At 42.2% G+C, this 27,063-nt stretch overlaps 1 protein-coding gene across 7 annotated transcripts in view; it reads right to left on the bottom strand.

Annotated features, from left to right (window-relative positions):
• TNS3 (tensin 3) overlaps positions 1-27,063 on the bottom strand; it is a 363,298-nt gene that overhangs the window by 21,946 nt on the left and 314,289 nt on the right. For all 7 annotated transcript variants that reach the window (XM_040433526.1, XM_040433527.1, XM_040433523.1 and 4 more), the window contains 7 exons: positions 24,109-24,275; positions 22,204-22,327; positions 21,307-21,369; positions 14,632-14,773; positions 13,826-14,424; positions 4,232-4,318; positions 1,500-1,631 (listed from right to left, as the gene is read on the bottom strand). In XM_040433526.1, the coding sequence (XP_040289460.1) occupies positions 1,500-1,631; positions 4,232-4,318; positions 13,826-14,424; positions 14,632-14,773; positions 21,307-21,369; positions 22,204-22,327; positions 24,109-24,275 (1,314 nt within the window). The remainder of the gene's footprint in view (positions 1-1,499; positions 1,632-4,231; positions 4,319-13,825; positions 14,425-14,631; positions 14,774-21,306; positions 21,370-22,203; positions 22,328-24,108; positions 24,276-27,063) is intronic.

Below are 27,063 nucleotides of genomic sequence, written 5' to 3'. Positions count from 1 at the left end.
CCGCATTTGCAGATCCGCACTTGCGTTCCGCCAAAAAATAGAACATGTCCTATTCTTGTCTGCAATTGCGGACAAGAAACTGCATTTTCTAGGAGAGTGCCGGCAATATGCGGTCTGCAAAATGCGGAACGCACATTGCCGGTGCTGGTGTTTTGCGGATTCGCAAAACACATACGGATGTGTAAACGGACCCTTAGAGTGGGTCCCCTTCTAGCAAAGACAGGGGCTAATGCATTTTTTTTTATTGATTTGAACCCAAATGTATTTTACCCGAATCAATTATGTTCCATTATGTTGTGCTAAAAAATCGTATAACACTCTGAGGTCTACTAGGACTCATATTTAGAAATATTAAATGAGAGAAAGAGACAGAGATAGAATAAATTATATTAGGGATTACCGTTTTGGAATTCATCCCAAATTTTCCCAAAAACTTGGATTATAAGAGAAAGATTTATTCACTTGTAGTTTATTGATTCAAACCTCTGCTCTTTTATCCTTAGGAGTCGTGTGGGTGGTCCTATCAGTATGCCTAAGCACACAGGGAAGGCTGTCAATCACAGAGGACCACCCACACGATTTCTAAGCATAAAAAGAGTAGAGTTTTAAATGGATAAATTACAAGTTTGACTGAATCTTTTCCCATGAAATATTATATATCAATCTGCTCAGCTCCTCCTGCTCTATAATCTGCTGCCATCAGATTGCACTGCATTTCATTCATAGTGACAGGTTCTCTTTAAGCACTGCACTACTTGTTCTAGGCCAATATGTTTTGTGCACGGGGACATCAACCAAGATGAAGACCATAAGTGTGGGCTATTTTCTTACCACCACAGGAGGTAGCAATACTTAAAGTTACAGGGAACCTGTCAGCACGAAAAACCGCCAGCAGTACCTTAACATCCGGCTTCTAATGATGTTCTTGTGTAAGATGTCTGAGGCGCATGATCGCTGTAAAACAACTTTTATTCCGCCACAGGTTGTATGCAAATGAGGCTTCCTTGCTTCGAGTCTAGGTAAGCCTGCCCCCTAACCGTACTCTCTTTTGTTAGATTGACAGCCTGCAGCGCGGCCGGGATGGCACAAGTCTCGCGCATGCACAGTGCACCGCTGAGACCCGGCTAACAGTGGCAGCCGGAGACTGGATCGCGCCTTACCAAGGAGCGCACCGCGCATGCGCGAGACTTATGCGATCCCGGCCACACTAAAGGCTGTCAATCTAACAAAAGAGGGGATGGTTAGGGGTCGTGATTACCTAGACTCGGACCAAGGAAGCTCACGCGAGATTTTATCTGTATCTGAAAAAATATGACTCTTCTCTGGTCAAGCAAAAGGCGGGAAAGCGTTATAGGGCGATAAAATAGGACAGGTTAGTCCTGAGAAGATTATGGATCGATCGCTGGGAACTATCAGGGTAAACAAGCATTAAGGTACATTTGGTTTTATATGTCAGAACATGGTGACAGGTTCCCTTTAAGGATATTCAGATGACAAACCTTTCTTGTTTAGCTGCATAACTGATGGAGGTGGCGTGGCAACTTTCATAGCCAAACCATATGCTCCTCTAAAGGAATGGCTATCTCTAACAATAAATGAACCAGGTTCCTTGTCCTTCAGAACTGCAATAGCTACATGAGAAAAAGAATGGAAGATACCGTGTAAAGTGAAACACAGAAGACTGATTACAGGGAATTACAACATTTATTACTACAGTCACTTCTTGCAAACAAAGTTCTATACAGTAAACGTCACAGAACACAGAGATATGCAATGAGATGATATAATAATAATTGCAATCAAGAAAAAATAATACATTTGCAGCAGTGGAGCCTGGAGAAAATCTCAAAATCTCAAATATTTATTCTACAATAAATCAGTGATGATATAAGTGGGGAAAAAACACCAACGTCTGCTTTGAAATGTTCCTGGCACAGAAATTCTGTGTACCTGTCTTAACATGTGCAAACCTGCTGAAGCCTCTACAAACAAACTCATTGAAGAGGGAATGGTATGCTCTTCAGAAATGCTGTGCCAGTATGGACAAGTGTGCTAATGTTTTCATGGCCAGCATTGCACACAGAATGGAATTACTGCCGCTCTCTATTTTGATCAAAAATGAAAAAAAATAATAATATTACTATATATAAGCAGAGTAAATTGTTCTGACTAATGAGAACATTTCAGATCTGAGCAAGGCCAATTATCTCACAGAATATCTGTACTGCAGAGTCAGCATGCCGCTATTAAAGATTTCATATACACCTAGTTTTTTCATCTACCAAACCTATCATGAATGAATAAAGTAAATACTATACCTGCCACATTAACATGTGTCCAATAAAAACACTCAGACTCAAGAATCAGGTGAAATTATAAGAACACTTTTTGGTGTTTTACACCAGAAACAATGCCATTCTTGTATGTGTCTGCTATAGAGATACCAGGCAGAATCTGTGCAAAATCTTTGAAAGCTCATACACAATAAATGTATTACTATCCACACTCAAAACGCCATTGAATATTTACGTAGGAAACTACACTCTAACATTTAAATTGCAACCAGGAAAAGTAGTGGCATTGTCGAAATCACAGGATCAATAAACATGTTTTATCTAGATTGATTTATTAGTATGGGCACCATGCACAGAAATACATGCACTTCTACGCCTTACCATGCTATCAATGAGGTGATTAATGGCACGCTGAATGCACTTGGTCATGAAAATCAGCAAGATCTGCTGCTGGCAACTCCCTTTACAATTGCTGACAAATTACTCCCAGAGGTGCATGATGGAAAACAAGTCTGGAGACGCTGCAGGTAGCACATTTATGCCATGCAAGCTGCTTACAATAGCACTAGCAACATGCAGACCGGTGCGGTCCTGCTGAAACCAGCTTCTGGGACACTTTGGAGAAATGGCCGTACCGCTGTTTCCACTCTTCCACAACTAAATCAATGTAACATCAAGCTGTTAGTGTACCTAAAATGAAGACTAGAAGGATTTGGCTACTGTACATGATGCCACCCCACACCATAATCTTAGGAGTAGGACCACTGTGACATTCCCTTGTGAAGGCCTCTTTCATAGTGTTGCCCATATGGTCCCAGACCAATCTCTGGCTATCACTACATTCAAAACAAAATCGGGACTCATCACTGAAGAGTATAGACCTCCATTCCTTCCAGCCTCCATTGCCATCTTGCTGTGCACCTTGACAGCCTTTGACAGGAGTGGCGTGAGGTCAATGGAACGCCTCTAGCTGGACATCTGGCTCGTAGCCCAATGTTGTCCAAACACCTTCTGATGGATTGTGTAGACACGGTTTGCTGCCCTAGGCTTGGGATGTTATGTCCACTTGCACTACAGATCACTACACATCATTCTTTTAATCAGATCATCCAACAAAGCAGAGGTCTGTGCATTCCCGTTTGTCATTGGTCTCCCAACCACCATAGTTCTCACACAACATTAAACAGTGCTGACATCTTGACCTAGGCACGTAGTGATGTGCTGGAGTGATAAACCAAGTTCAATGATTCTGTCACTCTCAGTTTGCGACAAGGGGTGATAACTGGCACGTTGACAAACAGGAGGCATCTCAGAATCATCCCACATCAACTGACACGATTTTTTGAAGTTTCATGTGGCTAAAAACCTTTGCTTTCAAATCCAGCTTTTATGCTCCTTGCACATGCCATAGATTAGAGCTTGGTGCTTGAAAATGTGATCGCCTGTAGATCTTAGTGATACTTGCTCAATTCACATAACTTTATGACTTGTCCTTCTTGGTGCTGCAATTTTAATGTTGAGGGGTGTCTGTCTGTCCAGAAATTCGACTGAGATGGGGACTGGATTAGCAACTGTCGCATATTGTAGGCCCCTGAACATGCTATACAATGCTCTCATCTACATGGTGCAAAACAATACAATGGGGGATGACTATGCAACTGCAAAGCAATGATTTAACTGAGCTACAGCAATGGTTTATAGCTGCTGGTGCTGCCAATACCATAATTTTGAATAGGTTTGACTAGGTGGCCCTAGACTTTTTTTAAGTGATGATTTACTCTATACCTAAGGAATTGTGTATATAAATTTTAGGTGTACAATCAATAGGTAACTGTCTGAAATCCACAATTTCTATGTGTAGTTCCTAAGCATTTGGTGGCACTCCTAGCATCACAGCCATAGCAAATAGAGAAACTTACACACAGAAATAAATATACCTTGTTCTCTTGAAATATCAGGCTTGTACCAGAATTTTGAGGTGTCTTGCACAAATTTTACAGTCATGTGTTTATCGGTTGAATGTTCTGCAAAAACAAAAAGTGACATTATAATACTGATGTATATGATGTAACAGAAAAATGTATACATCCTATGCATATACTTAGTGATGAGCAAATCGAAGTCAAACAAATTGACTTTGATCAGAATTTCAGGATGGCAGAAAAAAAAAATACTTGAAAGCCCTCAATGTTAATCAAAGATGCCACGATCTGCGATGAACGTGGCATCTGAGGGGTTCAATCATGGGGGATGGCGTGATGGCCGTTTCCAATCATTGTGTCCACTACATACAAAGAAATGCGCTTCATGACAAAGTAATTTGTCACAAAGTCAATATCTTCTAATTTTTGATAACTTTTCTCAACACTACATATAATCATAGAAAGGAAAAGCAGTTACAATACAATGACTGCAATAACCGGAAACCAAATAATCATGACAGTGCAAAGTGTACTTCAGAAAGAATATAGATTCTGCCTGCCTTCTGCTGAGCTTTCACGATATATATATATAAAAAGAAGGACGTATTTATGCATGTTCTGCTATCACTCAAAAACGCAACCATCGATTTCAACAAAACTTGATATACACATCCCTTGCTACCTGGAAAGAAATCTTGTGAGGGTCACAAGGACGTACTGTTCCTGAGATATTCCCAAAAAATGACCTGCGTTAGCCAATACAAGCCTGCAAGTCTTTCACTCATATCCCAACTGCCATACACCCGGTCACATGTCCCTTATCAGCTAATAGAGGCTCGCAGGTCCTTAGTCTCCACATACACACAGTTTTACTCCAGGTTTCCATAACAACCCAGCCATTTTTCTTCAATGCTGTAGGTCAGCTACATGACGACAATAAGTCGCACGACACATAGGGCACAACTACACTGCTACATGTGTCGTGCGACAATTTTTTTTAATGATAGTCTATTGTGTTGCACTGCGTATGTGACATGCTGCAACTACGATGGATGGATTTTCTGCAACTGTCGTGTCGCAGTATGTCACAGTGCTGCTGTGGAGGTCACCGTTAAAGGGGCAGACACTGTGGCGGTCACTGTTAAGGCAGCAGAGTGCGACACCATAGCCTATCATTACAAAAATTGTTGCGACAAAATGTTGCACGTCGTGTAGCCCTAGCATTAAAGGGGCAGGCCACTGTGGATGTTACTGTTAATGGGCCAGGCCGCTGTGGAGGTCACTGTTAAAGGGGCGGACACTGTGGAGGTCAATGTTAAGGGGGCAGGGGCCACTATTAAAGGGGCAACTGCTGTGAAGGTCACTGTTAAGGCAGCAGGGTACTGAGAGGTCACTGTTAAGGCAGCGGGGTACTGTGGAGGTCACTGTTAAGCGGGCGGGCCCCTGAAGAGGTCACTGTCAAGGGAGTGGGGTGCTGTGAAACTCACTGTTAAAGGAGCGGGCTGTTGTGAAAGTCAAAGTTAAGGGGATGGGCTGCTGTGGAGGTCCCATTTAAAGTGGTGAGGCACTGTGGGTGGGGTCATTGTTAAGAGATGGGGGACTGTGGAGTTCACTGTTAAAGTCGCGGGGTGCTGTAGAGGTCACTGTTATGGGGGATACTGTCGATATCTTTAACGACACACACAAACATTAAACGAAATAGATGAAGTATACCCGTGCGAAGCCGGGTCCTTCTGTTAGTAATTATTAAATGATTAACCACTTTGTCTGGGATTTTGATACTGATAAGTCTATCATCAAGATAGGTCATCAATATCGATGGGGTCCGACTCCCAGCACCTTGCTGATTAGCTGTTTGAAGAGGCATGGCACAGTGGGGAACACTGTGGCCACTTGGCAGCATACCAAGCATACCTCATTAAGAGCATACCAGTTGGTCAGTTCTTGTGGGTGAAGAGAATTTGCTCAACAGAGCGGTCTTTTGAATTTCAGGCTGAGGAACTCCGCCAGAGATTCTATGAGAGAGGTTACAATATACGAGCATTAGAAGCAGGATACCAGAGAGCAGGAAGGTCCAAAACGTCAGTTACTTCATAAAAAAAGAGAAGAAAGATGAGGGAGAAAAAATACGGTTCATTACTGGATAAAACTCACGATGGCGGGATGTCCGTGCAGCACTCGGCAAATATTGGGAGATATTGAGGACTGACCCACAAATGGGTAAAATAATATCACCCTATCCACAGAATACTTATTGGAGGGCAAAAAACCTGAAAGATCATTTGGTGAAAAGCCATTATTCTACCAATAGACCTGGGATTTTCGGCACAAAAGGTCCACCGTGGGGTAATAGAGAATGCGGCAAATGTGTCACATGTATCGGGTTGAATATTTATGGGACTCTTCTCATTGGAAACAATATAACATAACATTTCCAATAACATGTACAACAATTGGGGTCATCTACTGGGCTTTATGCCCATGTGGTATGATATATGTAGGGATGACATCGAGACAATTCAAAAGGCCAATTAGAGAACATGTGTTGGCAATAAAGGCTGCCAAAGACATAGAAGATATGGTAAATCTACAAACTATTCCAAGACACTTTAAAAAGGAACACTATGACATTGATCATGTCATTATTCCCCAGAGAGGGGGCAATTGGAAGAAAGTAGAACATATGGACACAGTGACACCCAATGGGATGAACCACAGAGATCTGGAAGACTCCGTATCTTAGATCCATATAAGGCCCCCGCCTTTTATTCTATTGGACATTATAGGTTACCAATGGTGATAGCTGCCTGATATTGGACTTTATTTATATTGCCCATAGAAATGGGGGTATTAATGAGGGAGAGAATTATGAGGACCCCCCTTTAGTGGACACACACACACATATATATATATATATATACACACACAGCTACATCCCCAGTTATAAGAGGGTGTGCACACTTATGCAATCACATTATTTTAGTTTTTTTTAGTTTTCTTCCCTCCACCTAAAAGATTTCAGTTTGTTTTTCTATTGAGTGGTACAGTTTATAGGTCACATTAAAAGGTGGAAAAAGTTCTGAAATGATTTATCTTTGTCAAATTTTTTTACATCACAGAAACCTGAGATTGTAACAGGTTTGTGTAGACTTTTTATATCCACTGTATATGTTTAAATCACTATGCAATGACTGGCATGGTTTGTCTCTATCCCTATGAATTGAACTGTATTTTTTATTTTATTTATTATTCCCCCTTGGGAGATAATGTTGTGACTTGCCACAACTGTGATGACAATAGCAAGGGCAATGGAGGAGACATGGGGAACGTTTCCCTACTAAACTTTTGTCCCTTACACTATGATGGTATGTACAAGGCTTTTTATTAGGCATTGTAATGATGGATATGCACTTCTAATATGTTTTCTTTTCTTTTTTTTATCAACTTTTTATATTTTCATTATTCCTAATGTTTTTTCATAATCACTTTTGGATTTACTTTGCACGTTGCACTTTCACCTTTTACTTGCACTTTAATTCATATGCTCTGCACTAAATGTGATCCAAAAATATGGCTAACGTGGTATGGGATTCAAACAGTTTTTTTTTTTAAAACAGTGTGCACTATTCGGAATACGTACCTCCTGTCAAAACCTTATAGCTGTTTAGTGGTTTATAATTCCTGGTTGCATGGATTAGTTATGCCCCTCTTAGGGGAATATATTTGTGTGTGTTCAGCCATGGGATGGGATGGTGAGTCTTATAAATACATAGCACATACAAAATGGTATGAATTAAACCCTCTTTTTTTTATCTATGATGTGGATCTACATTATAAGTTGATATTTAAGAATGTTTTAATATATATGGATGTGGTTGTCCATTTCTATTATGTTCAAGTTAAGGTGTGTGTAGGGACCATGATATGGGCATTTTGACCTTTTCAAATATGGCGCCTGGCCCCCGATTTACCATTAAGATTTGCCCAATTGTCATGCTGGCTGGCAGTTTTTCTTCTTGTCTGAAATACTTTATGATAGAGGAGGGATCACAAGATTGCTTGGGGTATTTAAGTGTGGGAATGAATCAGAAGGGCACACCCCCAGAGGAAGCGCGACGAAACATACGTCAGGGTTTGTCCTGCTCTCCCCAGGTCCTGGTCTGTATGGTCTCTCTTTGCCTCTGCCGTTGTGGTACTGTATTTTTTGTAATTCCATAGCGTGTAGTCCTCCTTTCAGGAGGTACTTCATATCCATAGTTGATGTATTGCTATAATCAATGGCTCCATTGAGCTTTTAGAATACTTACAAGTGCTATGAAGCGATGTAACAGTGGAGTATGGTCTACAAGTTTATAGATCTGTATAATAAGTTACTAGACACGGTGGGAGTGTATTATTTAGTGCTGAAGGAGTGATTAACCATTTCACTCCAATTAGATGATTATTTATGCAACATACATAAGACCAGGGAACGGGGGGGGGGGGGGGGGGTTGTACTTTCATAGCTCTTTCTGCATTGACTTTTTTTCATATATATATATATATATATATATATATATATATCGTATGTCCTTTTGATGAGGCACAATAAAGATGCCTTTTTTATTACATGTGCAGAGTTTGTAGTTTGCTAGGGGAGGTTTCTTCCCGCAATGACATTCTCCATCACTCAGCCTCCTGATGTAATGCAATATCATAACTTCTCGTGAGACCAAGCTGTTCAATACCTTCTGACGAGACAGTCTCACTCAGACTAGAGTGAGATGCCACTGGAGAGAAGAGCCCTCTCTGCGGCAGCGTCTCACTCTGGCCCATCAGAAGCTTTGGTACAGCGGAGTCTCATGAGAAGTCTCAGTTCTCGCAAGATCACGCTACATCAGGAGGCTGTGTGACGGAGATCCTACTCTGTACAGACACTGAACTAACTAGGAATGCTGGGACAAGTCAGTGAAGCCTACAGAATTGTGACAGGAGCTCAAGAAATACACCATATGCTGCATCATATTATATCAAAAATGAAACAAAGCAGTTTTAGCAGCTCACCTCCTGAATGTCCACCATTTAATACTATTATGTCATTTGTGCTGATAAATTTCTTAAAGGGGTTCTCTACCTTTTTCTTACTGATGATGTAGCCGTCATTTCATCCATTCACTTCAATGGGGCTAAGCTGCTCCCAGGCCATGTGACAGTCGTGATGTCACGGGCCTGTGGGAAGCTGAGAGAAGGCCACGGCTTGGTTTGTAGATTAATTTCTCATGCCTATGGCCAACTTTAAAGTGCCCATTCACATTTGTGCAAAGTCAGCCGAACCCACAGATTTCTTAGGGGACAGGCCAACTATCTTAGGCTACTTTCACACTACCGTTCAGAGCGGATCCGTCTGGGGTCTGCCCAGACGGATCCGCTAATATAATGCAGACGTTTGGATCGGTTCAGAACGGATCCGTCTGCATTATATTGTAGAAAAAATTCTAAGTGTGAAAGTAGCTTCAGACGGATCCGTCCAGACTTTACATTGAAAGTCAATGGGGGACGGATCCGTTTGAAAATTGAGCCATATAGTGTCAAATTCAAACGGATCCGTCCCCATTGACTTACATTGTAAGTCTGGACGGATCCGTTTGCCTCCGCATGGCCAGGCGGACACCAGAACGCTGCAAGCAGCGTTCAGGTGTCCGCTTGCTGAGCGGAGCGGAGGCTGAACGCTGCCAGACTGATGCATTCTGAGCGGATCCGCGTCCACTCAGAATGCATTGGGGCAGTATGGATGCGTTCGGGGCCGCTTGTGAGCCCCTTCAAACGGAGCTCACAAGTGGAGCCCCGAACGCTAGTGTGAAAGTAGCCTTATGCATTAGGGAATGCCCCAACTCTTCTTTAACACATGATGTAGAGGAAAGAAAGATCAGGTTCTCACAGGAGAAAAGTCGCTGGAAGAGGTGTAGAGGGCAGTGTGTAGAGGGCAGTAGGCTGAACAAGTGCTTGGCCAAAAACTATTGAAAGTGTATGGCTAGCTTACAGACTGCCATTCACATTAGATGTATGTCCCACTGATTTTGACCATCCATCTACTGCATGTGGTGACTTCCAGACTGACGTGGGAGGAGATAATCAAGCAGATGGATTGCTCTCTCCCTATTCACAAAATAGGCATGCTCTGCTGAGCCATCAGTGCATAAGTATAGGACAATCGGGAGAGATAGCTGTCAGCCGAACACTAGTTCTACCTATATACAGCCGATGGCTATCTTATATGTATGGGTGTCCTAAGTCCCTCAACAATATAATCAATGTAATGTACTCAATCAGCCTGTGGTTGATCCATTTGCAAAAAAAAACTAAACTAATGTAAGACCTAATTCAGCCAAAACAATGAATACAGAAAGAGGCAGTGAAATAAATGACATTCATAGTTATATACCAGTGAATAATATGGAATGACCGATCTGAATTAAATGAAGAATGAAGAGAAAAGACAACGGACGATGAATGGCTATGCCACAAATAGCAATGAATAACTCTATTCAGCATTGTACTCATTAGTAGCATGACTTCATCTGTGGCACTAACTAACTGAAGAAGAAATGTGTGTACGTGTTCTGTTAGGCTACTTCCACATTAGCGTTTTTGCGGATCAGTCATGGATCTGCAAAAACGCTTCTGTTACAATAATACAAGCGCATGCATCAGTCATGAACGGATCCGGTTGTATTATATCTTCTATAGCCATGACGGATCAGTCATGAACACCATTGAAAGTCAATGGGGGACGGATCAGTTTTCTATTGTGTCAGAAAAAAAGGATCCGTCTTGCTCCGCACCACATCTCGGACAGAAAGTTGCTGATGCAGCGTTTTTCTGTCCGCGATGGAGACGGAACCAAAGGGAAACTGAAGCGTATTCTTCTGCTATTGAGATCCTATGACAGATCTCAATAGCAGAATTGAAAACGCAGATGTGAAAGTAGCCCAACTCAACATACATATCCTTATAACCTAGACCAAATATGTCCTACAAATGAAAATAAAATTTGGTATGTGGTATTCTGTACTAACTGCTTAAGATGCATCTTAAACAAATATTTCACTATGCAACCTTCAAAAATCCAACATTTAAAGGTGAACACCTTTGCTAAGTGCTTCTATTCTAGCACGTTTGGCCTGATTTCCAATGGTCACGCCATTTTATTTCAGCAGAACTATTAGAATAGCTAGGTGTTATATTCATCCATGGTTACTACCTTACAGTCCAGTGTCCAGACCTCCCCTACTCGTCGCTTTCAGTCACGTGTCCAAGACCTACCCTATCCCTACCTTACAGTCCTTTGTACAAGACCTCTCTTACCTTACAGTCTCATGTCCAAGACCTCCTTTGCTGCTACCTTACAGTCCCATGTCCAAGACCTCTCCTACTCCTACCTTACAGTCCCGAATCCAAGACCTCACCTACTCCTACATTTCAACCCCATGTCCAAGACATTCCTGTACTTCTACCTTACAGTCCTTTGTACAAGACCTCTCTTACCTTACAGTCCCGGGTCCAAGACCTCTCCTACTCCTACCTTACAGTCCCATGTCCAAGACCTCCCTTACTCCTACCTTACAGTCCCGTGTCCAAGACCTCTCCTACTCCTACCTTACAGTCCCATGTCCAAGACCTCCCTTACTCCTACCTTACAGTCCCGTGTACAAGACTCCCCTACTGCTACCTTACAGTCCCATGTCAAAGACCTCCCTTACGTCTACCTTACAGTCCAGTGTACAAGACCCCCTACTCTTACCTTCGTTTTTTGTACAAGACCTCTCTTACCTTACAGTCCCGTGTCCAAGACCTCTCCTATTCCTACCTTACAGTCCCATGTCCAAGACCTCCCTTACTCCTACCTTACAGTCCCGTGTACAAGACCCCGCTACTCCTACCTTACAGTTTTTTGTACAAGACCTCTCTTACCTTACAGTCCCATGTCCAAGACCTCCCTTACTCCTACCTTACAGTCCCGTGTCCAAGACCTCTCCTATTCCTACCTTACAGTTTTTTGTACAAGACCTCTCTTACCTTACAGTCCCGTGTTCAGACCTCTCCTATTCCTACCTTACAGTCCCATGTCCAAGACCTCCCTTACTCCTACCTTACAGTCCCGTGTACAAGACCCCCCCTACTCCTACCTTACAGTCCTGTGTCCAAGACCTCTCTTACCTTACAGTCCCATGTCCAAGACCTCCCTTACTTCTACCTTACAGTCCCGTGTCCAAGACCTCTCCTACTCCTACCTTACAGTCCCATGTCCAAGACCTCACTTACTCCTACCTTACAGTCCCGTGTACAAGACCCCCCTACTCCTACCTTACAGTCCTTTGTACAAGACCTCTCTTACCTTACAGTCCCATGTCCAAGACCTCCCTTACTCCTACCTTACAGTCCCATGTCCAAGACCTCTCCTATTCCTACCTTACAGTCCCATGTCCAAGACCTCCCTTACTCCTACCTCTCAGTCCCGTGTACAAGGACCCCCCTACTCCTACCTTACAGTTTTTTGTACAAGACCTCTCTTACCTTACAGTCCCGTGTCCAAGACCTCTCCTATTCCTACCTTACAGTCCCATGTCCAAGACCTCTCCTATTCCTACCTTACAGTCCCATGTCCAAGACCTCCCTTACTCCTAACTCTCAGTCCCGTGTACAAGGACCCCCCTACTCCTACCTTACAGTTTTTTGTACAAGACCTCTCTTACCTTACAGTCCCGTGTCCAAGACCTCTCCTATTCCTACCTTACAGTCCCATGTCCAAGACCTCTTCTATTCCTAACTTACAGTCACATGTCCAAGACCCCTCCGACTCCTCTTTGTCTGAAAGCTTTTCTATTTCATAAGACAACCCACCAGCATACAGGGCTCGAAAAAGACCTAGTTACTGAACTACGCTGCATATTTTACTGCCCTGCGTGTCTCTATTTCATCCTTGCCTTACAACAGTCTGAGTTCTGATATGCATTCAGTGAGCTGCTACTGGATGTTATTGAATGACGTAACACCATCATGTACAGTAGATACATCATTTCATTGTCTATGCTGTCCCCGACCTAGTAGAAAATAGTACAAACATTTGGGATAGTACATGTCTGTAGGAACCATGCTCAGCTGCTATTGCAGTTTAGTGAACACTTTTTTATGGACAATCCTAAATAGAAACATTCACCATGAGAGTGCAGTGCAATCGGAAAGCAGCACTCTACAGGGCAAGAGAAGCTGAGCAAACTGATATATAGTTTTGTGGTAAAAGATTCAGAAAAAAAATTGAAAATATTAATGTAATTCTCTGCTCTTTTTTAGCTCAGTTGGCCAAGTGGGCAGTCCTATCAGTGACAGACAGCTATCTGTATATGCATACACTGTATGCTGTTTGTCACCGATAAGGCCACCCACTTGGCTGCTGAGTTCAGAAAGTGCAGAGATTTAAATAAATAAATTACAAGTTTTGCCTAATCTTTTTCGATAAAATGATACATCAATCTGCTCAGCTCCTCCTGCTCCATAACATACTACCTGCAGATTACACTGCATTTTCATGGCAACAGGTTCTCTTTTAATTGATACCCAAAAAGACATTACCTTGGACAGGAGATTCGCTTAACACCTTCGAAAAGTCGGGGAGTACATTGGGAAATGGAATGCTGATTGTACTGCCACTGTTCGGACTTGAAAATCCACTGGAAGAAGGGGAGACCGAGCCAAGCGAATGTTCCCCTTCAGAAATTCTCTTTTTCTCAGGAAGGGGTGGTTGTGAATGGAGATTTTTTACATGTTGTAGGACTGGACTGCCTTGGTTTTGGAAGTTATTACTATCCAATGAAAATGCTGTTCTTATGGTTTTTGGAGAACCATTTGTACTTGAAAGAAGGGATACATGTTTTTCATCCCTCTGAGGATTACTGCTGGCAATAACATGACTTTCAAAGTTCAAATAAGCCTGGGCATTTCTGTTTGCAGAGTTCTCTTGCAGATCTGTGTGTCCTGGATCGGAAGCACTTATCTTAAGACACTGATGCCCTGGGTTGGAGTCTTGGGTCAAAACTGATCTGTCAGAGTTCAAAAACTCTGTCGAATGCATGTCACTTACTAGTGACCTATTTCTGTTCTTCAGTGAAGACTGGTAAGATAGTGCTGCCTTTGGTGCATTTTCCGCCCAGAGATGTTCAACTTCTGAAATGCTAATAATGGAAAAGAAAACATTTTACTGAAAAATGATAAAACTTATGATACAACAATGTTCGTAATTTATTTTTGCAAGCTGCATATTGATGTTGACACTGTAGTCATCTGAACAAGTTGCAAGAGGGAAGTAAAGAGCAGTCTTTATTACATATTATAGTGTATATTATTTATGTTTATAGCACTAGATGTACAAGAGAATGCACCTTTCTTCTCTGGTTGCAGGAGACGCAGTCCTTTGTACTGAAGATCTCTGTAACTCAGTCATGAAGAACACAGAGTTTGATCCGATGGAACTCTCAGGGGGGAGGACTCTTTGCTTAAGACCTTCACTGTAACTTGTCATATCTGAAGAAAGCACAAATACTGATGTTGAGCTATGATCTCCTCTGTTGCACTCTGCTCAAAGTACATAAATTTAAAAAGACTGACAATATATTAGTTAGAAAGGCAGGACACGCAATTTACAAAAAATTCTGTGGACCATCTAAAACTACCGTGGAAATAGTGAAAATTGTGTACTGGAAAATGGCCTTCTCAAAAGAAGAGTACCAATTGGATATAAGTAGGATACAAGTGAAATGAAAATCCATCATAAGAAGATCTGGTCAAGATTAGTGGTAGTGATCTGTTGGAGATCTATTGCTATTTAACACTAAGATATTTGCTTATAAAAACAGATAGGTAGGTTGACATTTTTTGTGAAATAACTACTTCTATATGATTCCAATTATAACTCTAAAGCTTAAATAAAGACATTTTTGCATTTGATGCCTTCACACTTTTCTCCCCCACCACTAGATTTATGATAGACTTGTATCACTACTCACATAAATACCAATACTAAGAGGCCACTCAAAGCAAGAGCGTTCTCAATTAAGCAACCACATTCCACACATTCCAGATCTTCTGGTGCTAAGTAACTTTACACTCCTTAAATGTACTTAACTGTTAATGGGACACTATCATCCTCTGTCCTTGGTGTTCATAAAAATGAACTAAGAATATATTTGCAGCAGTATACAATACAACACTAAGCTGTGGTACTTTTCCTAACATCTCTGATTTCCTGCAAAAAAGCATATTGATCGTAAAGGGGCTTTTCAGCCTTAGCTGATCGGCAGGGGCCCAACACCTCGCTAATCAGCTGTTCTCTGTAGCTCCGTCACTAGAACTACGCTGCACAGTCAACATTGTAGCGGACAGTTCTCCTCACAGCGGCATTGCTCCCATTCACTTCAATGGGAGTAGCACTGCAGTTGCAAGCACTGTCCACTACGATGTTGACAGGGCTGTGTAGTTCCATCATCGCTGACTTGCACAGATAGAGCTATACAGAACAGCTAATCCCACCAATCAGTTAGTGGAGGCCTATGCTTAGAATAGGCCATTACTTAAAAAGGGATGGATAACCCCTTTAAATTAAACACTTAAAAGTTTTTTTTCTACTGAAATACTTCTAGAATATGAAAATCAAGTATATAAAAACTGTGTGATCACTGGGTCTGGCAGCCATCAGCCTCCAGACCACAACAACCATACACATTGGATACCTTCCATCTGTACACCTAATTCAGTGGGCCTGATTGACCATGTAGTGTGTATGAGGGCCTCCTGACTTTCCACTGTTGACAGATGTTGGTGGAGACAATGACTGAGCAGTTGAACCGCCCAATCCTTCAGATCCCGGGGAGATAAGCTGCTGCCAGAAGTGTCTGGCAGTGACTTACTCCCCATTCCCTCTTCAGGACAGGACACCTGCATGCTCTGAAGAGCATGCATGGTTACAGACAGTTGGCATGGCCAGCTTAAGAAGCTTTGAGTGCCTTTACACTCTTCAATAACATGTTCAATTTAACCATCTTTGACTGCCTCAATGTGTAAGCACCTGTAGGTGAAAACTTTAGGGATAACCAGTCTTCGGGTCTGCGTAAAACAAAGAAACTGCTGTGTGTGAGCCTTAAATCTTGACTTGGGGGCCCCACTTTTGTACCTTGTGACTACGATTTCAATTCCATCACAATGCTGAGGAATTACAGTACCACATGTCAACACTCATACACTTTATCAACGGGTGGAAGGGCACTTAAGAGATTTGATTGGTTGCTATGTGGCTTGTGCCTTACTGAAGGGGGTCCATCTACTGGGGCCCTTGGCGAACATGAGTCAAACAGGGATTAGTTCTTGTAATGATCCAACCCTGGTTATGAGATTAAAGAGATTGTCTGAGAAATCTTGGACAAGACCTCCAGCAACCTACATAAGACAAAAAAACATGTTCTACTCATTCCTTTCTCCTTTTCCGCAGTGCTAGTCCAGTCCTCCTGCTGCTTGTCTAAAAACTACAGGGCTTCAGCTCTGAACCTGCAAAACCCCTTCAACTCTGTTGGGCCTTATAACTTACACCCAGAAGCTTCTGGCACACAGACCTCCCACAATACATCAAAATTAAGGGGCCCGCCCCTCTGAATAATTCTGCCACAACTTACACCAGGGAACTTTATATACTGTTCTTTGTAAAGTTCCACTTTAGCTGCAGGTCAGCCTGGTCTCACCCAATACATTGAGGATATCCCTAGGAAGTCAGACTGAAAAAAAACATTAACCTTTGAGATACCAGCAAGTGAACCCTAATAATGTGCAAGTTTGGACATATGTAAAATGGAAATTCATCTCCACAAAAATTTTAAATGCACAGTAGCAACAATAAAATTTTCATAGACATAAATGAGCGCTATGCTAACGGCCATTGTGAGGATTTGTGTACTGTTCCCTGTAGTATTTGTCGCCTGCCAGTAGATTTCCTGTTCAAACTTCTATGCCTGAGAATAGGATCACAAAGCTATAGGAGTCTAAGGCCCCTTTCCCACGAGCGAGTTTTCCGCGCAGGTGCAATGCGTGATGTGAATGCATTGCACCTGCACTGAATCCTGACCCATTCATTTCAATGGGGCTGTGTACATGACCGATGTTTTTTTTACGCATCACTTGTGCGTTGTGTGAAAATCGCAGCATGTTCTATATTCTGCATTTTTCACACAACGCAGGCCCCATAGAAGTGAATAGGGCTGCGTGAAAATCGCATTGCATCCACCAGCAAGTGCAGATGCAATGCGATTTTCATAGATGGTTGCTAAGAAGATGATGTTAAGATGCGTGGTGAGCGCGGTGACGTCAGCACAGGTCTTTTTGCAGGTTATAATGGAAAATAATAAAATCTACAGAACACCGAACCCAAACCCAAACCCAAGCTTCAGTGAAGAAGTCTGGGTTCAGGTCTGGGTACCAACATTCAGTTGATTAAAACGCTTTGCACTCGCGTGGAAAAAAAACTGAACAACGCAATCGCAGACACATTGCGTGCGAACTCGCGCGGGTTTCCCTGAACCCGCCCGCAACGCATCCGGGCTGAATCCGGCTCGTCTGCAAGGGGCCTAAGGGTGCCTTCATACACAGAAGATTTTGTTGCAGAAAATCTCTGCGCTGGAAATCCGTTCTATTCCTCTAAATGGAACTTGCAGAAATCCATGTATTTCCAGTCAAAACAACCCCGATTCAGACGAATGGAAATGATTTTCAGTTGCAGTTATGGTCCGTGGTAGCGGAATCCATAAAGAAATTCTTAGATAACCCGAACCTTGTACGCCGAACTTGAAACCACAAGTTCGCTCAACACTACTTGTCACCTCTCCTGACATGCCAGTTTTTTGCCTTTCCCATATAATAACAATTCTGGAGCATCTATTTTTGTAGTTTATGATATGTCAATCCTTTATTATTTGGGGGGGGGGGGGGTCTCTGCACAGACTGGCAGCACTGCCTGGATAGTATTAAACTGTGCAGGGAGACCCCCCCCCCCCCCCCAACTAGTAACACCCTTCTGGACCTTCACAACAAAGTGCTAGTAATTCATAACTTAGAAGGAATAATAACGAAAGGGCACATCATAGAGTCATAAAAATAGATGCTCCAGACTCGTTATTACAAGGGGGATGGAAGTTGCTGCTAAACAGACTCGGTTTCTACTCCTATTATTTTTAACAGCGCTGAAGATATTCTTGATGCAGATTATTTTTGTTAATCTTATGTACTACAATGCAGGCTATATTCACATGTTATATTCACAGCTGTTAAAAACGTCAAAACGGTCTAATTTTAATGGCCTTTTTTTCACTTAAAAATGACCTCCATGAATTGTGACAGTGCTCAATAGGACATGTTTTATTTTTTGATAGCCTTTATTCACGGCCTGGTAAAAAACAGCTATGTGAATCGAACCATAGACTATAATGGTTCTTAACACCGGCGTCATATTTCCGTTTTTCACTGTTATCTGATTGTTCCCTTATAGAGATCTGATAACTAATATAGAACTTTTGTTTAAACAAGCTTTGCTTCATATTTCATAAAGTACTGCTTTTATCTCAAACTCTAAATTACAGACTGTTGACTTAAGCCGGGCCTGCTCCTTTGTGGAATGCTGTCAGCTGTTGGGGCATCTCCTACAGTTGCTGGGTGACAATGACTTGACTTATGGCCCTCCCCATGACAAATAAAGCTGCTTTGTAACAGCTGTTAAGGACAGTGTCCTTACATTATCGCAAAATGGTGAGGCCAGCAGAAAAGCAAGTTCAAGAGTAACAGTGATATGATGTATTGTTATCTCTTAATACACAGAGATGTAAAAGATACAATGCTTAACATCACAAGTGCAGCCATGGAATCCTGCATCAAGGTCCATGGCCAACAATGGAGACACAAAGATTCTACGTGTCATCCATTACATTTCACAAAACAACCCCACACACAGACGTACACATCCATCACATTCTGCAGGAATGCAATCAATCCATGAAACAGCGTAAAGGAAGTGCAAGGACACAAACCTACCAAATGAAGCAGACAGGTCATGTGCAGCTTAGCAAACGACTCGAGAAGAATCCAGCAAATCCCTAACTTTTCCTCAACGATAAAAGTCACAGGAATTCTAAAGCTCAATAAGCGGCTCTTCTGGCAGTGACCGTTCCTGCTGAGGAGCTCTTCCACTTTATAGTGAAGTTTCTTGGATGTCCTCCACCCATTGACCAGTTGGAAACAAACATTCTAGCAAAGGATATTCATCTAATCAGCTATTAGAAGGGGAAGGGTAGTACAAGTCCGTGTTCAACCCAGCAGAGGAGTTTACTGCGGGCAGCTGGAAAAGAATTCAGCAATTGTCTGGAGCTGCTGCCTGCTGTCCCTGCCAGCCAGAGACTTCCCTGCGCATAGTCCACCACAACTCCGCCTCAGAGTCCTGCTCCCTAACCAGCTCACACACACTCAGCACATTGTTTCTCATGCTCCCATTCCACATTTACCAATGGGCCGACTGTGCTGCAGGGCAAAGGCCACATCCTTCATCTGAATTCAGAACATTATAGCAATGCAACCCAAAAGTATACCCAAGCATGCACGGTCTGCTGGGTTCTGCTAAGCATTGTAATGGATGTGGCATAACTACTGGAGATGTCCTCATTATACAGGTAGCTTGAGTGTCTGTAAAATATTCTGTCTACTGTATATCGTCAAATGAAATGGAATGTATAGAGTAGCATATAATCCATGTATTATTACAATAAAATTGTACCCAGCATATTGTGCATGTTGTACAAACTAACACATCCAGATCCCATACTTATGACTGCTATGTTTAGTTCTGATGACCATAATCCAATCTATAGCTCTCATGTAAAACATGAACACATGCAAACAACGTAAAGGGGTTGTCCAGAATTAGGAAAACATTACATATAGCCCCACGTCGGGTCCCCTGCAGCTCAGCTCCATTCACGTCAATGGAGAGGCGTTGCAATACCAAATACACCCTGTAGACAGATATATCACCGTACAATTTCTGCAGAGCTGCAGCCAGTCAATACAGCAATCCAATACAGATAAAGACTAGGATTCTTCTTACCACACATCATGTGAAACCTACAAGTGGAGATGTTTTAGTCAAAATAAAACCAGGAACCTGAGCTACATCCATACGACTCAGGGTGCCATTATTATTTTAGTAGTCACCGTCCAGGAAAACACTTGGTGGTGCCTGACAATACATTTCCTCTACAGATTGTTCTTTTGTCAACTTCAGGGAAGCGAAGCAACAAAAAGGATGTGTGGGGGAAATGGAGCAGCTTTACTTTGTAAGGCACAAATACAAGGTCTATTAAACGTATAGCAATGCATCAGTGCTACCGGATTTGTAACAGCTCAGAATTTTCATGTTTCTATTGAAAGGGTCAGGACAGCAAAAAAATATATGAATATGGATTTCCTACATATAGCCTTCCATAGCAGTAATGATGGCAGCCCAGTACTTAAACTAAAAGCACTATAACTATAGGAAATCCCATTAGATAATGAAGTTGTGGCGTAAATGACAAGTGCACTGGGATACCACACGCTACAAAATACGTAGATTTACAGTGACAGCACACTATGAACAGAAGGAAACACCATCGCTTTAATTGACAGCTTGATTAATGATGCACGTGCCACACATATACACGAGTTCTCGGTACTGAGGAAATCCATGCAAATGTAACATGTCTGATAGTATTCATAGAAACACGATACTATGTGTCCTTTAAATATTAAACCTCAGGATAATAATGCCCTCTTAATCCACAATGTGCTTTATTGTTTAGGTGATGCCACCTGAAACCCAGATCAGATGGTCTCACATACCTGTATAACGCTTACAGCGCCTTCTAGGCCAGGGGCTGTTCATCAGGACAGTCAGACGCCATTGTCTGAAGATACTGATATTTCTACATTTCACGTTATGCCACCATTACAATACTCTCATGCTTTCTTACCACACCCTGCCGTACACATACCAGAAGGGCTGTAGAACTGATGTCCTGCCTCAGTCATCTGAGAGTAGTTTGGAGGTGTACGCACTGAAATGCAAAAAACAAGATTACCTTCACTTTACAGTTACTGGGGGTCATGTACAATTAGGCCTACTTTCACATCTGCGCTTTGTACTGAGATACAACAGAGGATCTCAAAACTAGAGCAAAATGCTTCAGTTCGATTTACTACAAACTGGGTCAATAAGTGACGGATCCGTTTTTTTTCTAGGATCCAGTTTGTTTCCGCTTCGCAGACCGGACACAAAACAGCAGCTTGCAGGGGTTTTGTGTCCAGTCAAAAAAACTGAATAAACCGTAACGGAATGCATCCTGATCTGTTTTGCCCCCATTGACAATGCACGCGGAAAAAAACATAAGCATTTTACTCTGGTTTTGAGATCCTCTGCCAGATCTCAAAAAGGGAATGCAAAACACACATGTGAAAGTAGCCTTACTTCTACAACCGTTTCTGATGTAATAAAAAGTCACCCATTTTACAAAATTTTCAATACCCCTGCACCTAAATTTAGCTGCACAGATTTTGTTATGCTGCCTTCAACACTGCGGAGTGGCAGAAGTGGTGTGGAGGTGGGGTAGGGCCATCAGCCCCAGCAAATTCGCTAACATTTACGCCAGTTTCCTGAGGTAAATGACGATTGAAACCTACTCCAGCCCCTGGCTTGATTTCAATCTAAGCGCATGGACTGGCGGAGGGTGAGCCTATTTTATGATAAGGTCTGTACCTTGCCATAAATTAAGTGTATCCTCTGGCAGCACAAGGGATATTAAAGACTGGCGTAAAACACCGGCCTTTGACAAACAGCCCCCACATTCTGTATAGGAGTCCTGGATGCAGATACTCGAGAAACTTATGCTCACCATACGGAGTCTCTGGTGAAATAGGGAAAGCTGGTGTCGGTGGAACAACTTCACCACCATGTTTTGAACAATTGAAGATGTTATCTACTTCGTCAACATCCCCCTGGTATCTGTAAAATGTATCCTATAAGAAAACACATGGAAAATAGTCGTAAGAGATATCAGCTGCAGCCTATATGCGGGGGAAATTCTCAACTCATACTTGGAGTGGTAGTGTGACAATGACTTTATAGGGGCCTTTTTACTCAATGGCCCAAAAGTCTGACCAATGGGAATTTGTACATTGAGGACCCACCATTTCTAAGGGCTCCTTGCCCATGCTGCGGACCTCAAACAGCAATCAGCAATGCAGTGGAACCATCGACGTGAATGGGTCCGCTATCCGCAAGATACGGCAAAAGATAGGACATGTCTTATCTTTCGCGGCGTGGAGGCACGGACTTGAAAGCCCACGGCAGCACTTTGTAGTGTTTCCAATCCTTGCCTCTGCTCCGCAAAACATAGGATATGTCCTATCTTTGGCCATATCTTGAGGATCGAGGAACCATTCAAGTCAATGGCTCCGCATCCGCAGCATGGAGCCCTTACATTCGTTTCAATGAGCCCTAAGAATTAGGGTGCCCATGTTTACACGGAAGCATTTTGCATCAATATTTCTAAGCCAAAACTAGTGGTGGATCCAAACACAGAAGAGGAACGCATCTTTCCATTATACCTTTTATGATGACATTATACTGATGTGAAATACTGCTGTGTGAAAGTGGCTTTAGGCAAATTTCAAAGGAGGGGAATAGGTTTTTGACTGGGTAAAAACCCTAACTACCAGGAAACCCACACAAACACAGGGAAAACAGACAATTTTAAGTATTGGTTTGATTTGAAACAAGCATTTTTATTCATGTACTGTACTTATGTGTATGTTTTTATGTCTGTAGTATGTATGCACTGTATACATATGGGAGTGTGAATGGATGTGTGTGAGTGTACCTGAATGTGTTTCAAGATGTGCATTTGTCTGTGGTTCTGCGTCTATATATGTGTACACAATGTTGTTAATCATTCAGTAGTTAATTGTTCCACCTAGAAATTTAGGAGCAGAAATGCAATCACAGCCATATTAGGCCCAGTTCACACAGTTATTTCCAACAGTTATTGAGTGAACACCAGTAGTGAAGCCTACTCAGAGATCAGGTGTAATGTTCTGTGCTTTAGACCCACACCTGGTTTTGGCTCACAATAACTGTTTGAAATACCTGAAGTGCGGACTTGTCCTTAGTTAAGTCATCTCTGTTAGGTCGGATTTGTTTCTGGCCAATGCCGGTAAGTGTATGGAACAATGCACCAAACCACTTTGCGCAAGCTCACTGTGTTGTTTAGCCTTTTTTGTTTTATAGTTCCTCTACTAATCCACTAATTTTGTCTGGCCAACAAACAGATAATCCGCCTCAGTTTGACCTGGGCAACAATGTGACTAAACAAGAAAACCATGCAGATCAAACCATTCCTCAATCTGGATTCAGTAAGGGTCCTCCTATACTTACTACTCGATGCACGGGCAGCAAAAACTGACGATAATAAGGTCGATTGCCGCTAGTTTAGAGTACCTTTCATTTGACACGATGCAAAATGAATGGGGATGAACAATGCCTATTACAATCGTTCATCACCCATTCAGTTTGCAAAGTGTCAGCAGAACATATCCCGGGTACACACGGCTGTACGCAATAACCCAATAGACCAGCATTTTCTCGTTTGTCTGGTAATCTATGGCACCTTTACACAGGCCAATTATTGGGAACAAGCATTTGTACAAGTGTGAATGTTCCCAATGATTGGCACAATCAACAGGCCATATAAAAGGGCCCTTAGACATGGTGCACCCTCTTGTAAACATATCGGCATTACCTCTTTGGACTGTGACTGCCCCATGGCAGCAAATGACTTGGGTGCAGAATCTTGCTCTGGAGATCTCTTCCATTCATATCTGTTACATTGTGGATCTGCAGCATCATTGTCATATTGACCAAAACTAAGCTTTCTGGCTCTGGTTAATGAACTGCTGTTCTGTGAGCCTGTGAGAACAAAGAAATATTAGAATTAGTTGTTGTGTATGGAACATAGAATTGCACAATCTGTTGTGCCCCTTAAAGGCCAAAAGTAGAGTTCATACATAGATTTCTAACCAATCAGACCGATCTTGGGGTCTTTTTACATGGGCTGACAGAGCATACAATGATCAGGAACGCAAAATTAATTCCCAATCATTGCCTTCTTGTTAGCTGCATTTATATGCAGTATGGGAATGAATGATCATTACTACCATCATTCTTCCCCCATACAGTTTCCTAGTTTGTCAGCATCAAAAATAGTTTAAATTGAAATGGATTTTTTAGCAGGACAACAAACTGAAGCATACAGCCAATGTGATTAACACCTAACTTCAGTGTAAAGAAGAACAAGGAGTCCTGGAAGTGATTAAATGGCCTCTTCAGAGCCCTGACCTCTACACCATTGAGTCTGTCTGGGATTACATTAAGAGATAAAAGGATTTGAGCAAGCCTTCATCCACAGAAGATCTGGGGTTAGTTCTCCAAGATGTTTGGAACAACCTCCCTGCTGAGTTCCTTCAAAAACTGTGTGTAAGGATACATAAAAGAATTGATGCTGTTTTGAAGGCAAATGGTGGTTATTTGATTTATATTTCTCTTTTCTTCATTCACATTGCATTGGGTTAATTGATAAAAAAAAAAAAAACTACTACCACTTCTATCTGTGAAATCATTCTTAATTTGTAGCATTTTTCTCACACCTGCCTAAAACTTTTGCACAGTAGTCTGAGTTGGCCATTCACATACAGATATTTTGTCAAGATAGAACCAATTCCCATGTTCCTCTTCCCTAAAAATCTGCCTGCTGCAGAATACTACTAACTGTATCCAGTGAATTGCCCGCTCACAGGAGCCATGATCAGTTTTTGGAATCACACGTGTCAATTCCCTAAGACAGTAATTAAAGGGTGACCAAGCAGGGACCTCAATAATCCATCACATTTCCCAGCCAACACTTACTCCATTAGAAAGCGGTGTGTGGCCCTGGACTGATGCAGGTCCTCAGGACACTAGTCCACTGCACTGCTACCCAACCTCGCTATTCTTTTCAACTTGTTATAAAATCACATACAGACAATGACATCATCTAAAGAAGGTTTTGCATTCAATGAGGTAAATGATTTGACTAACAGAGTTAGTCCCATGCAGGATGTAAATATGAACCAAACTACTTCTAGGACTCCGATTTAGAGTGAGTGTTCCCTGCCCCCACTCACTTTGAAACCTGGGCTGTAGGTCTATAAGGATACTCTTGAGACAACAAAAATGTTCCATTAAGGAGAATGAGCAGAGCTTTTCAATTAAAAGTCAATGCTTTTAACAGGCAAGAATAGAGTTCCTCAAGAACATTTCTTCGAGCTTGCTATGTGAATACACATCCATATAATGAAAATCAATCGAACAATGAATCTTACAAGTCATTTTGCATCTGTCTATGTAGATCGGCACAAACACAATCTATGGACACAGTCTTGGTAGGAAAACTAAGAGCAGGCACTGTCATTTGCCTTTTTAGTTTTTTAATAGGAAGTTTTTTCAACAGTCTATTTCAGTCCATCAAAAATAAGATGGCAAACGTTAAGCTTGCCCTAGGTATTAAATGCTGTGGGCTCTCCCGGCCCCTCTGTACATGGGTACTGTGTAGGGAAAAGGGAGAAAGCCTTTGCCAGAAACATCCCCAAGTAAAGAAGGATCGCAGAAATTCAAATGCCAAGCCTTATTTTTCCAACATTTACACATTATATAGGCAGATTTAGGCAACATTTATCTAAGGCTACTTTCACACTCACGTTTGGTGCGGATCCGTCATGGATCTGCACAGACGGATCCGCACCGATAATACAACAGCATGCATCCGTTCAGAACAGATCTGTTTGTATTATCTTTGCGGCTACTTTCACACCTGCGTTAGGTGCGTATCCGTCTGGTATCTGCACAGACGGATCCGCACTGATAATGCAAACGCTTGTATCCGTTCAGAACGGATCTGTTTGCATTATTCTTTAAAAAAAAAAAGTCTAAATCAAAACGGATCCGTCCTGACTTACATTTAAAGTCAATGGGGGACGGATCCGTTTTCAATTGCACCATATTGTGTCAGTGAAAACGGATCCGTCCCCATTGACTTACATTGTAAGTCAGGACAGATCCATTTGGCTCCGCATCGTCAGGCTGCAAGCTGCGTTTTGGTGTCCGCCTCCAGAGCGGAATGGAGACTGAACGGAGCCAAACTGATGCATTCTGAACGGATCCTTATCCATTCAGAATGCATTGGGGCTAAACTGATCCGTTTTGGGCCTCTTGTGAGAGCCCTGAAACGAATCTCACAGGCGGACCCAGAAACGCCAGTGTGAAAGTAGCCTAACATTGCTAAAACTGATCTGTCTTGAACACCATTGAAAGTCAATGGGGGACGGATGCGTTTTCTATTGTGCCATATTGTGTCAGTTTGCCTCTGCGTTGTCAGGCGGACACCAAAAACGCTGCAGGCAGTGTTTTGGTGTCCGCTTCCATTCCGCTCTGGAGACAAACTGATGCATTCCGAGCAGATCCTTTTCCATTCAGAATGCATTACGGCAAAACTGATCCGTTTTGGACCGCTTGGGAGAGCCCATGACGGATCTCACAAACGGAAACCAAAACGCCATTGTGAAAATAGCCTATGTAGTCAAACTGTTCTAAGACAGTGTCTGAGTTGTCTGTAGCAGCAAAGCAGATGCCAGCTCTCATATTTCCAGAGAGTTGTATTATC

This window comes from Bufo bufo, chromosome 5 (assembly GCF_905171765.1).
Source record: "Bufo bufo chromosome 5, aBufBuf1.1, whole genome shotgun sequence".
Classification (NCBI taxonomy): Eukaryota; Metazoa; Chordata; class Amphibia; order Anura; family Bufonidae; genus Bufo; species Bufo bufo.
The sequence above is the reverse complement of the archived record's forward strand: the minus strand, read 5'-3'. Positions and strand labels throughout refer to the sequence as shown.